The sequence below is a fragment of the Tamandua tetradactyla genome, chromosome 13 (genome assembly GCF_023851605.1).
Source record: "Tamandua tetradactyla isolate mTamTet1 chromosome 13, mTamTet1.pri, whole genome shotgun sequence".
Taxonomy (NCBI): domain Eukaryota; kingdom Metazoa; phylum Chordata; class Mammalia; order Pilosa; family Myrmecophagidae; genus Tamandua; species Tamandua tetradactyla.
Genome location: NC_135339.1, coordinates 50,691,971 through 50,704,151, shown reverse-complemented (window position 1 = coordinate 50,704,151; position 12,181 = coordinate 50,691,971). Strand labels below are relative to the sequence as shown.

General features: G+C 36.2%; 1 protein-coding gene across 1 annotated transcript in view; it reads left to right on the top strand.

The window, feature by feature from the left end:
* Positions 1 to 11,934, top strand: part of PLCE1 (phospholipase C epsilon 1) — a 373,498-nt gene extending 361,564 nt beyond the window's left edge. Inside the window, exons 30-33 of the mRNA XM_077125401.1 lie at positions 1,623 to 1,781; positions 3,235 to 3,453; positions 3,774 to 3,986; positions 10,066 to 11,934. Coding sequence (XP_076981516.1) covers positions 1,623 to 1,781; positions 3,235 to 3,453; positions 3,774 to 3,962 — 567 coding nt within the window. The 3' untranslated portion in view covers positions 3,963 to 3,986; positions 10,066 to 11,934. The remainder of the gene's footprint in view (positions 1 to 1,622; positions 1,782 to 3,234; positions 3,454 to 3,773; positions 3,987 to 10,065) is intronic.
* The last annotated feature ends 247 nt before the right edge of the window (positions 11,935 to 12,181 follow it).

The window sequence follows — 12,181 nt, the reverse complement described above, 5'->3', positions numbered from 1 at the left end:
GATTAAATACATAAAGTCAGCAATTTTTGGATGCAAGAGGGCATTACCATTGTGAATAGATTTGTTTTATTCTGCAGAACTAGTAAGATATGTAAGCAGTTTGCCCATACAATAAAAGTTCCCAAATTGCTATCCATAATCTCTGATCTCTCCTGCCTATCTTTTACAGACACACACAACACACACACAGACGCACATATTCTCCTGGGCTGTCAAGATGTCAGGTACCATAACTTCTTGCAGTTAAACATGCCTTCCTGTTAAATCTATTGGATCTGAAACCAGATAAACCTGGCTTTTTCACTGAGTAGATGATTTTGGACAAGTCATCTAATTTCTGTAAATCTCAGTGCCCTCATTTGTAAAATCTCTAATAAAAATGCCCTCAATAACTAAAAAAAATGTTGTGAAATTCGTCTCAAATATTTTGACAATATGTAGAAAAATGCTTAGTAAGGTATGAATGAGGGTTACCAATGAGTGTTACTGTTATATCTTCTGTTCATAACTTACAGCTTCCAATGTGACTGAAAACTCCTAAAAAATAATTGAGTTCTGAGTGAAGGCCTGTGGAGCTCTCTTAAAAGTAATGCTTAGTGCACAGGTGTTAGACTGTTTTATTTGGCTACTCACAACCTATATTTTTTCTTGTTAACTTGCTTCCTGGCTTCCAGGGCACTGAGATTAGAATTCATGACATGTGTATTAATTACCCTTCAACCCCACTCCCCCAACTAAACCTATTATCTCTGGTTAAACATCTTATGAGCAATGCAGTGACATATCATGAATTGTGATCTCTAGGAATTGATATAAAGTGATAACAAGTCTTTTAAGTGGGGGCAAAAACAAGTACATGTAGTATGTTTATGTGTAGTAAGTACACTCTCATTTTGTGTAATGAAAATCTATAGTAACTCCTTACCTCCATAATATAATGATGTAGTGCAAAGATTCAGATACGTGTATTGTGCAGCCCGTGATTACAAAGTGAATTGGTTGGGGGAGGCTGTGCCGGCTGGGAACTAGCTCCAGGAGCCCATCTTTCCTGGCCCTGGCTAGTTTGGCGCCACCTGGTGGCCGATTTCCCATCTGACTTTAATGTCAATGGGGACAATTCTGGGTTCTGGGGAGGGTAAGGACTTCCTGGACAGTGACAGTGATTCTCAGATTCATCTGGTTGGTTAGCATCCATTTCAGTAGCCTGATCTGGGGCGATTAGGCTAGGAAAATACTGGTGATATGAGAACCTTCCTGCCAAATCCTCATGTCCTTTGGTAGGGTTACCTACTGTTTACTTGCCTGGCTTCTTTCTCCCTTTCGTGTCCCCACCTTACAAAGATAACTTTAAGCTATGCCATTTGAGAATAGAAGCCAATGCACTGAACTTACCAGTCTGTCAGCATCAGCAGAAATACTTATACCACTTTCTTCCTCTCAGAAAACATGCATATCCTTATAAAATAGTTTACAAAATATTAACTAGTATATGAAATATAAGGCTAAGAATTTGTTTCCTTCAGGTTAAAATTACCAAGATACATCTCAAAATTTTAGCTAGATATTTTCCTCTTTATTCTACGTCGTCCTACAATGTACTCACACTCTTTTTAAAAACGTAGAACCTAGAAGAGAAGAGCATCGTTCAATATGACAAAGAGGTGACTTTGATCTCAGAGGAGGAGAGTTTCTTTGTCCAAGTGCATGATGTTTCTCCAGAGCAACCTCGAACAGTCATCAAAGCACCCCGCGTCAGCACTGCTCAGGACGTCATTCAGCAGGTAAAGGCATCTCCCCTCCCCACCCCAGCCCTTTCCAGGTATAAATTATTGGAACAAATCGGATGTCCATGAATTGAAAGCATATTTCATGAATGAAGTTCTAGAAAAAATAGGGACTTGAGAAGGGAGAGTGTACCTCTTACAAGCTTATAGATATTAATTTTCTTTCAACAAATACTTAATATCTGTTCTGTATGACGCACTGATAATAATGGATTTAGGGGGTACTTCTGCAGAATAGGAGTTTCGTTGTCCCTGAAATGTTTAAGCCAAGACTTAATGACCATCTTTCATGACGCTACGGATACTATACAGGAGGTCTACTATAACTCCCTACCTTCCTCTAGGTCATGCTTCCTTGTTTACATGGTTTCAGAAAACTGTGTTTCCATCCTTTAAAACCTCCTCATGATTTTGAAAAGTGGTGTAGCATAATGGTTAAGTGCATAGACCTGAGATCAAATTGCTCCAGGTTGAAATCTCAGCTCCGTTTCTTACTGACTCTAAGGTCTTGGGCAAGTGTATGTAGGCACTCAGTTCGAGTAGTATGCTGATAAACTGGCTTGCAAAAAAAAAAGCTGATTTGTAGCATTTACTGATTCTGTTGTATAAATTCTCCCACCACATGTGATTTCACTAGCCTGCTCAAGCACACTGCTCACTATGTGTGGCGAGTTACTGCATAGATAAAATGGAGATTATAGGAATACTTTCCTCATAGGATTGTTGTAAGGAATCAGTAAGTTAACATATTTAAGGCATTTAGCACATGGTCAAACTTGTATAAGCACTATTTTCTATTTTTATTGCATAATAATTGGTTACTATTAGCCTTCTCAATAGACTTTAACAAGAGAACCCAGTCTTGTCTCTTTTGTTCACCTTTTTCTCCCCAAGGTATAGCACAGGCTCTGGCATATAGTAGGCCCTCAGTAGATATTTTCGATGAATGATTAAATGCATAATTGAAAGATATTCTTGCATTAAATGAGAGGTGAGACTTGGTAACTTCAAAAATCCCTACAACATTCATGACTGTGTGATGAGGAATCAGCCTAGAGGGACAGAGGGGCTCCCGTGGGTCAGAATTCTGCCTTTTGCTGGCTGCGTGACTGACCTTCCTGTTTATGGGCATTGTGGCATGCAGGACACCTTAGTTCACATCCTTATTCTCTTACTTATTGGTTGTACATTCTCTGGAATCTTCTTAACCTCTTCTAAAAATGGGAATAATAACAATGACCTGTGGGGAAATAAATGAGGTAATATGGGAAAGTACCCCATAAGCTACAACTACACAAATCTAAAATAAGGAGTTGGATGAATGAACTAGAAGACCCCCTCCATCACTAAAAGTCTTGATTTGTTTTTCCGCTTTAGAGTTTAATTTAGAATGAACACAAGCATTAGAGATAGTGTGTCATGATCCAGATGATCATAATTTATCTTTCAGACCCTATGCAAAGCCAAATATTCCTATAGCATCCTGAGCAATCCCAACCCCAGTGACTATGTGCTTTTGGAAGAGGTGGTGAAAGACCCAACCAACAAGAAGTCTTCTACTGCAAAGTCCTCCCAAAGGATTCTTTCAGATCAGGAGTGTGTGTTTCAAGCCCAAAGCAAGTGGAAAGGTGCAGGAAAATTCATCCTTAAGCTAAAGGAACAGGTGCAGGTAAAGTTTGTTATTTTCCTTTATTTACAAATTGTTTGATATTCATAATCAAATTGTCATCAAATTGGGAGCTACTGAAATCCAGGAGAAATCTTCTGAGTCAAGGAATTTAGGTGGGAGAAGGGATTGTGTTTCACTTTGTTTTCACTGGGTGAAAAAATATATATTCCTTCTGTGATGAAGCAGTCCTAATAGCGGAGTCTCTCAGCCCTTCTTTCCAAAACTCTAGACACCAGAGGAAAGGGCTTTTTCTGATGTAGGGTTATGTGATTGAGGACCCTGAGATTCACTTAAGACCAATGAAGTCTTTTTTTCCACAGGCATCCCGAGAAGATAAAAGAAAAGGCATTTCTTTTGCAAGTGAACTCAAGAAGCTCACCAAATCAACTAAACAGTCCCGAGGACTCACCTCACCTTCTCAGCTCTCAGTGTCAGAAGGTATCCAGAACAGGGAGGAGAAACCAGTGAGTGGCTTGTCCTCCAGTGACGTGATGGACTGTCGACAGTGACCAAGGGCATCAGGTTTCACCCAGGTATAATGGCACTGCAGTTATGAAACAGGGCTCAAGTTAAACTAAGTCATAGTTTGTGTTTTGTCTTTTCCGAGAGGAGAAAGTTCTCTGAAGGCAGGTGGGAAAGATACTTTAAAACAGTAAAAGGGCATTTATAATTCTAAACCCTGTAATTTTGTAAATGACTAAATTAAAGCCCCAGAGGGCAACCAACTTATCCAAAGTACAACAGCTTTGTTTTATCAGACATAGAAGTATTTTATTGATAACTTGTGGATATTTTTGATGGGTTCCTGCATATCATTCAACTTTTATTCCTTTTGTATTCCTTGTTTAAGTTGTTATAATTAGGTTTAATTTAGCCTCAACAGTCTGATCTGCCTCAATTAAAAAAAATAAAAAACAAACAAACCTAGCATCTAGGATGTGGAGGTTAAAAAAAAAGCAAAACCATGTAACAGCCTCCGTCTTGAAGCTACAGTAAATTTAGGCTTCAGTTATCTGCCTGCTGCTTGATATTCACATATAAAGTAAATTATATTCTCTTATGAAGCAAATTCTTAATATGGGACCAAAATAAAAGCAGGTGAGGGAACCAAACATTGATTCTTGCTTTTCACTTGGTTTCTTAATGAACTTAGAGGATCTTTATAGCCTACTGTTCACTTGCACTATTGTAATTCTCTGACTAAAAATTCATAAATGACCAACAGCAACAGTCATTACTGCTATACTGCCAGATTTCATCATATACCTTTATCACAATTGGGAATTTCTTATATATAATTGCAAAATTGCCAAAGCTCACAAAGAATATGTTGATACCTTTTGACAGAGCCACATTTGACTTATGACAGCCCAAGAGAAAGTCCAATAGCACAAGCTCCTTGATTATCATTTTTTTATTAATTTTTAATTTTTTTAAAAAAATACAACAAGCAAAAACATTCTTAACTTATGATCATTCTGTTCTATATATATAATCAGTAATTCGCAATATTATCACATAGTTGCATATTCATCATCATGATCATTTCTTAGAACATTTGCATCAATTCAGAAAAAGAAATAAAAAGAAAACAGAAAAAAATTCATACATACCATACCCCTTACCCCTCCCTTTCATTGATCACTAGCATTTCAATCTAAATTTATTTTAATGTTTATTCCCCCTATTATTTATTTTTATTCCATATGTTTTACTTGTCTGTTGATAAGGTAGATAAAAAGAGCATCAGAGTGAAGGTTTTCACAATCACGTAGTCACATTGTGAAAGCTATACAATCATCTTCAAGAAACATGGCTACTGGAATTATCATTTAAAGAGCAATTCCAAATATACTTGGTACCCTACACCATGCCTGGCAATCTCTTTAAAAATATCAGACAAGGTCAAATACAGGAAACCACCTCCTTCAGAATATACACATATCAAACCATTCCAGGAGATTCAAGGCTGTTTGGATTCTGTATGGAAAGGCTCAGCAGAAGAAATCTCAAACTATGGCAGCAGTTCATACCACATAGCATAAGATATTAGTGAGTACTCACAGAATTGTGAAGTTCTGGGCTGTACCAGACTATCTGAGAGGCATTAGCAACCATTTTCTGTTGAAATATATCTATTTTTTGGGAAATATATCTATTATTTGGGAAATAATAGTATCCCAATTAAAATAGTTTGAGACTCACCTTCTTTTTGCCCCAGTGTCGCTGAGACAATCAGTGCTTCTTACAGCAGCCAAGTGAGCTTTAGGACTAACACCAATGTTGAGCCTCTTCAACTTTTACAAAATGACCCACCGTGGTAGTGAGTCTGCAAGTAGGCCATATGGACAGTGACCAACATTTTAAATGTTGTTTTCCATACCAAAAACTTAGCAGATGAGTTAGATGGCAGAATGAGACACTTTGGGGCTCCATTGCCTTACAGAAGCTTTGAACAGCCATCAAGAACTTTTAGAAACATCTTTCTCAATTCTCCAGAAAATAGTTAAAGGACTACAATAACAGGGCAAGCACCAAATCAAGAAAAAGTCCACTTAAAAGCAGTAGGGCTTCTTGGTGCCCTGGCTGCCCCTCCCACCCTCTCACTGACTTGGTGTGGAGCCAATACATTCTCCCAATGCAGATTCTTGGTTCCGGTTCCAGAGGGAGCAGAGTAATGTGTGGGCACAGACTGGGAGCTTGCATATCTGGCCCAATCTGTGGTGGTGGACTCAGAGATTTGCCAACCCAGAATTTGCCCTACATGTAGAAGCTCTGCCTCACGGAACTCTCCTACAGAATGCCAAGAAGAGTGGTCAGGTGTTTGTGGGGCAAGGCATTGCTGGCAATAGGACATTCAATGCAGTACCCAGTACCATGAAGGAGCTATTTCCTTGGGAAGAGGGGACGCTTGTATCCACATAAATGGAGGAATTCCTAGGGCCAAATGTGCATTCCCAAGACAAGACCCATGCTCAGAAAGGACCAATGATGTCCTTACACTTTGGCCTACACTGTTTTCTAAACTCATTGTATGGATAATCTCTGAAGGAAAACACTCTTACAAGTCAGTCCACAAAGACTGGGAAAGATGTTTTCTTTTATACCTTTTCTGCTGTTGTCAGTTCCTCAAATTCAAGGAAAGTACCACCATAATACTAGCTAGAAAACAAGTTTAATGAACAGATGACTTGGAGTCTAAATTTCTGCAGTAACACATTAAAATATTAAATTTTCAACAAAAGATTACAAACCATACAAAAAAACAGGAAGCAATGGCCGAGGCAAAGGAGAACATTAAAGCATAAGAAACATAGATGAGGAAGAACCAACCTGGGACAGTCCAGACGAAGACTTCAGAAAAATGGGTCTAATTATGCTCAAAGAATTAAAGGAAAGCATGAACAAAGAACTAAAGGAAATCAGGAAAATGATAGATGAACACAAAGAGACTATGAATATAGAAATGTAAATTATGAAATGGAACCAAACAGAGCTGGAGACCACAGTAAGAGCAATTAAAATCTCTCTAGAGGGGTTCAATAGCAGATTGAAGCTGGCAGAAGAAAGAATCAGTGAATTTGGGCATAAGAAAATTGGAATCATCCACTCTGAGGAGCGGAAGGAAGGAAGAATGAACAAAGGAAACAGAGCCTGAGAAACTTGAAGAATGCCATTAAGTACCAAGATACATACAACACAGGGTTATAGATATTGAGAGAAAAAAAAAAGAAAGGCACTAAAAGAATATTTAAAGAAATAATGGCTGAAGATTTTCCAGATTTAATGAAAGATATTAATATACACAACCATGATGTTCAATGAATGCCAAACAGGATAAACCCAAATAAATTCACACCATACCATATTATAATCAAACTTTGGAATGCCAAAGATAAAGACAGTTCTGAAAACCACAAGAGAGAGGCAACAGGTCACATAAAAGGAAGTCTCAATAAGATTATGTTCTCACTTCTCATTAGAAACCATGGGGGCAAAAAGGCAATGGGAAGACATATTTAAAGTGCTGAATACAAAAAATGCCAGCAAAAATTCTATAGCCAGAAAAAAGTGTCTTTCAAAAATGATGGAGGGATTAAGACACTCCCAGGTAAAGAAAAAATGAAGGACTTCGTCACCACGTCTGGCCCCACATGAAATGCTAAAAGGAGTTCTGCTGACTGAAAGGAAAGGACACTAGACTATTGAATGAAGCCACATGAAGAAATAAGATCTCTAGTAAAGATAATAACATTGGTAAATATGAATACCAGTAGTACTGTATTTTTTATTTGTAACCCCACTTTTTCTTTCCTCCAGGATCTGAAGGCAAATGCATAAAATGTAATGATAAATCAATGGTTTTTGACTCATAATGTATAAATAAGTAATTTGTGACAAGAAAATTGAGAACTGAGGACTATAGGACCATAGTTTGTGTATACTATTGAAGTTAAGTTTGTATTGAAGCAAACGAGATTATTCTAGATTTGGGATGTTAAATTTAAGCCAGCCCCATGGTAACTAACTTCAAATTTACAGAAACAGAAAGTAGAGTACAGGTTACAAATGGGGGTGGGGGGAGCGCAGGGGCCATGGGGAGTTAATACAAAATGTTTGGGGTGGAGGGAAAGTTCTAGTAGTGGATGGTAGTGAAGGAACTGCAATATTGAGAGCATGATTAATCCCCTGAATGGTGTGCTTGGGAAGGGTTGGGATGAGAGGAGTTACGTTGTATATGTGTTTCCACAAGAAGGAAGGAAGAAAGTGAGAAACTGAAAAGATAATGGCAATTAAATGTAGTATATGATACTGGATGAGATCTAAGCATGGAGGATAAAAGATTCAAAAGGACATTATTAGGATATAAGCAAAAAGTTGGAATATAGAATGCAAGTTTTTTTTTAACATTTGTTCCCCCTATTTAGAATGCAAGTTTTATATTAATGTTAATATTCTTGAACTTGATATGTGAATTTAGGATGATTACATAAGTGAATATCCTTGTTCTTAGGAAATGCACGTGGAAGTAGTATGTGTTAAACCTGCTTTCAAATATTCAGAAAAATGAATGATAGGTAGAAAAATAGAAGAATATGTGAAAGGTGACAATATGTTAAAATTGGTGGATCTGGAAATTATTTCAAAATAAAAAGTTTTAAAAAAATTAAAAGTTAAAGAAATTGAAAGTCCAACCAGTTTCATTCCTCTGTTCCATAAGGGTGACACTCCTTTTCAGCACAAAGAACTCTAAAATGGTCATTGCTCAGATAGCCCCAAAGATTGAGAGAATGATCAAACGAGAGGGGGAGGTGTAACTGAGAAATTAAGATTTAACAAATAATTATGACTACTGACTCATTGTATAGATATTTAGTTTTAGTTCCTAGTGTATTAGAATAGCCAGAAAGGAATACCCGAAATTGTTGAATTGTAATCCACTAGTCTTAATCTTTGATAATGATTGTATAACTATGCAGTTTTTATCATGTGACCATGTCATTGTAAAAATCATGTGACTGACAGCTCTTTATCCAGTGTATAGGTAGACAAGTAATAAAGACATTCATGAAAATAATAATAATAATAGGTCAGGAATATGGGGAAACAATATCCATACATAAACTATGGCCAGTAGTTGTAGTACTACTTTAATAATCTCTCATCAATTGTGACAAATGTAACTACTGTTAAAAAAACAGAATTACAAAAAAAGTGTTATCAATTGTAACAAATTTTTTCACACCAGCGCAAGTGCTGGTGGTGGGGTGTATATGGGAATCCTGTATTTCATGCATGATTGTTCTGTAAACCCACAACTTCTCTAATAAAATTTTTTTTTAATGAGAGAAATGTATACACAGCCACAGAGAAATAAATCATAGGTTCGTAGGTATGATGTTGTTACACATCTGTATATTGTAGTCACTCTACATTTAAGAGATCTTCAGTGTGCTGCAAGGTTAAATTAAGTATATAAAAATACACCTGGAAATTTGACTTAAAAATAATAAGCTTTCTATTTTAAAAGAGTGGAGGAGGGTGGTGATGATTTACATGATTATCTTTGGAATCAATTTTCCTGTAGCAAGCAGACATTCAGAATCATTCAGTTGACTTCAAAAGCTTTGCTTCAAGTTGAGAAGAGTTCTCTTAAAAAAAAAACAGCTATTGGTGCATCAGTAGGTGACATATTTCATGTTAATTGCTCCAAAATGATCACCTCTAAAGTTTCAAGGGTTACTTTATGATAATCTAAAAATTTCTAAAGTTAATATTTACTTTACTCATATCTAAAGTAATAGATATACAGTTGAAGGAATTCTACCTTGTCTTAAAGTTGAACAGTTTACTTGAACATGATATAAAAAATCTAATATAACTTTCTAAAGGCTGTCGTGTTCCAGGGCAGAAATAACCTAATGCTGTACATCCCAGGAACATCATGTTCTAACCTTTTGAGTTCATAGGAAATAGTCCCTCCTCCAAGCCCAGCCACCAGAGCTGTCTCTGGTTGAACAACCGGAGACAACCTAAACCCTTACTATACTGTAAATGTTTCTGCTCCTTCATTTTATATATACTAACAAGCCTGTGTGTACAACTTTACAGGTGAAGATCTTTTGACAAGAAGTTAAAATAAAGTCAAGAATGAACATGATGGAAACAAATATAATTTCTTTATTTTCATTAAATTAAAACTGGAAATTGATGACTTGTGAACTGAAGACTTCTTCACAAAGGATTGGAGGTCCATGCTGGGGGCCAACAAAATGGCATGGGCTAGCTACCAACCAAGTTACTGATAAGTGAAGTCAAGAAAGCTCAGGAGATTGTCATTTTTACAGATGTCAACAGTTGGAAAAACCATTGCTAAACTTCAATAATTGACTTAAAACAAGGGTCAGCAAACTTAATCTATAAAGAGCAAGACAGTAAATATTTTAGGCTTTGGGGGCCATATGGTTTCTGTCGCAGTTACTCAACTCTGCCATTGTCTTGCAAAAGCAGCCAGACAATACATACATGAATGTGTGCAGCTGAGTTCCAATAAAACTTTATTTATGGACATGGAAATCTGGCTTTCATGTAATTTTCACATGTCACAAATAGTCTTCGTTTGATTTTTTCCCCAACCATTTCAAAATGTAGAAACTATTCTTAGTTCATAGGTCATACAAAACTAGGGGAAGGCCTGAGAGGCTGGGTTTGCTCACCCCTGACTTAGAGAACTGGGAGTAGTGACAGTTGTCTGAAAACATTAAAGCTTGCTTGGCCATACATTTCATGGCTAAGAATTGGAGGTTTTGGGGCATTGCAAGTGTAAATATGTACTATAACATACGACTCGTTAAAATGAAGTTAAATTTAGCTTCTATATTGTGTACCACAGTGCACTCTTAAGTTTCTTTTTACATGTAGCTTTTTTTAAGTTTACTTCTTATATAGCCACAGCTTATTAAATTTTTAGTTTTCACAAAATGAATTTAGAAAGATGCATAATTTAATGTCTACCGAATTGTGACATATTAACAAGGAACTTAACCATTTTTTTAAAGCAAAAGTAGATTGAGTTTGTGTTTTAAATTTATTTATTTTATTGAAGTAAAGTTTGTACTGACACTGTACTTATATATTTATTGTACTTGGTTTCGTTTATAGATTAGAAGCATTAGTGGTGGTAGCTCACTATTTGAAGACAACTCTCTTAAAAAGAAACTGTATCCTCTGAACATCTGAAATTTTATGTAAAAAAGCTTCAACTTCATTTCTGATTAACTGAAAAGCTATTGATCTGAGACATACTTCACCATTTAATGTAAATTGGTTTTAAAACCTTGCTGTATAAAACTGTCATTTAACTTTAAAAGTTTCTTCTTATTCTTGGCATGTAGCAAATTATGGCTTTTTATAATGAAATATCTGTGTCCTATAAAGTAAAATCCAAACTTTATCTTTCCATTGGCATCATTAAATTTAAGACATTTTTTCTTCAAATTACAAAACAGTAAAAATCCTAACTTTCACTGTTTTTTTTAACCAATTATAAAAATGAATAAATCAACCCCCATGTTCCTCGCATATTCTAAAAACATAAGTGTTAAAATACACAGTACAGTTTTTGTTATTGAAGGTTCTTACTGATTCAAAGCCTCATTTTAAGAAAACCACCCTCTGCTTATCGACAGAATTCAGGTCCTTGCAGGCCAATGTAATTTGCACAGTGCTACAGTACTACAAATTCTTTCTCACATTAAATAATCAGTCTATAATGCGCAGTGCTACCCCATTTTTAGAAATTTTTTTAATTAATAAAACCAATCAACATACATACATGAACATTCTTAATGTATGAACATTCCATACTTGATGTGCAGTCAGTGGCTCACAATATCATCACATAGTTCTATATTCATCACAATGATCATTTCTCAGAACATTTACATCACTCCAGGAAAAGAAATAGATAAAAGAAAAAAATTCATAGACCTCCCTCTCCTTGACCACTAGTGTTTCCCTCTACCCAATTTATTTTAACATTTGTTCCCCCTATTATTTATTTCTTTTTAATCCATATTTGTTACTCATCTGTCCATACCATAGATAAATGGAGCATCAGGACACGGTTTTCACAATCACACAGTCACTTGGGAAATCTGTATCATTATACAATCATCTTAAAGAAACGTGGCTACTGGAACACAGCCCTACAATTTCAGGCACTTCC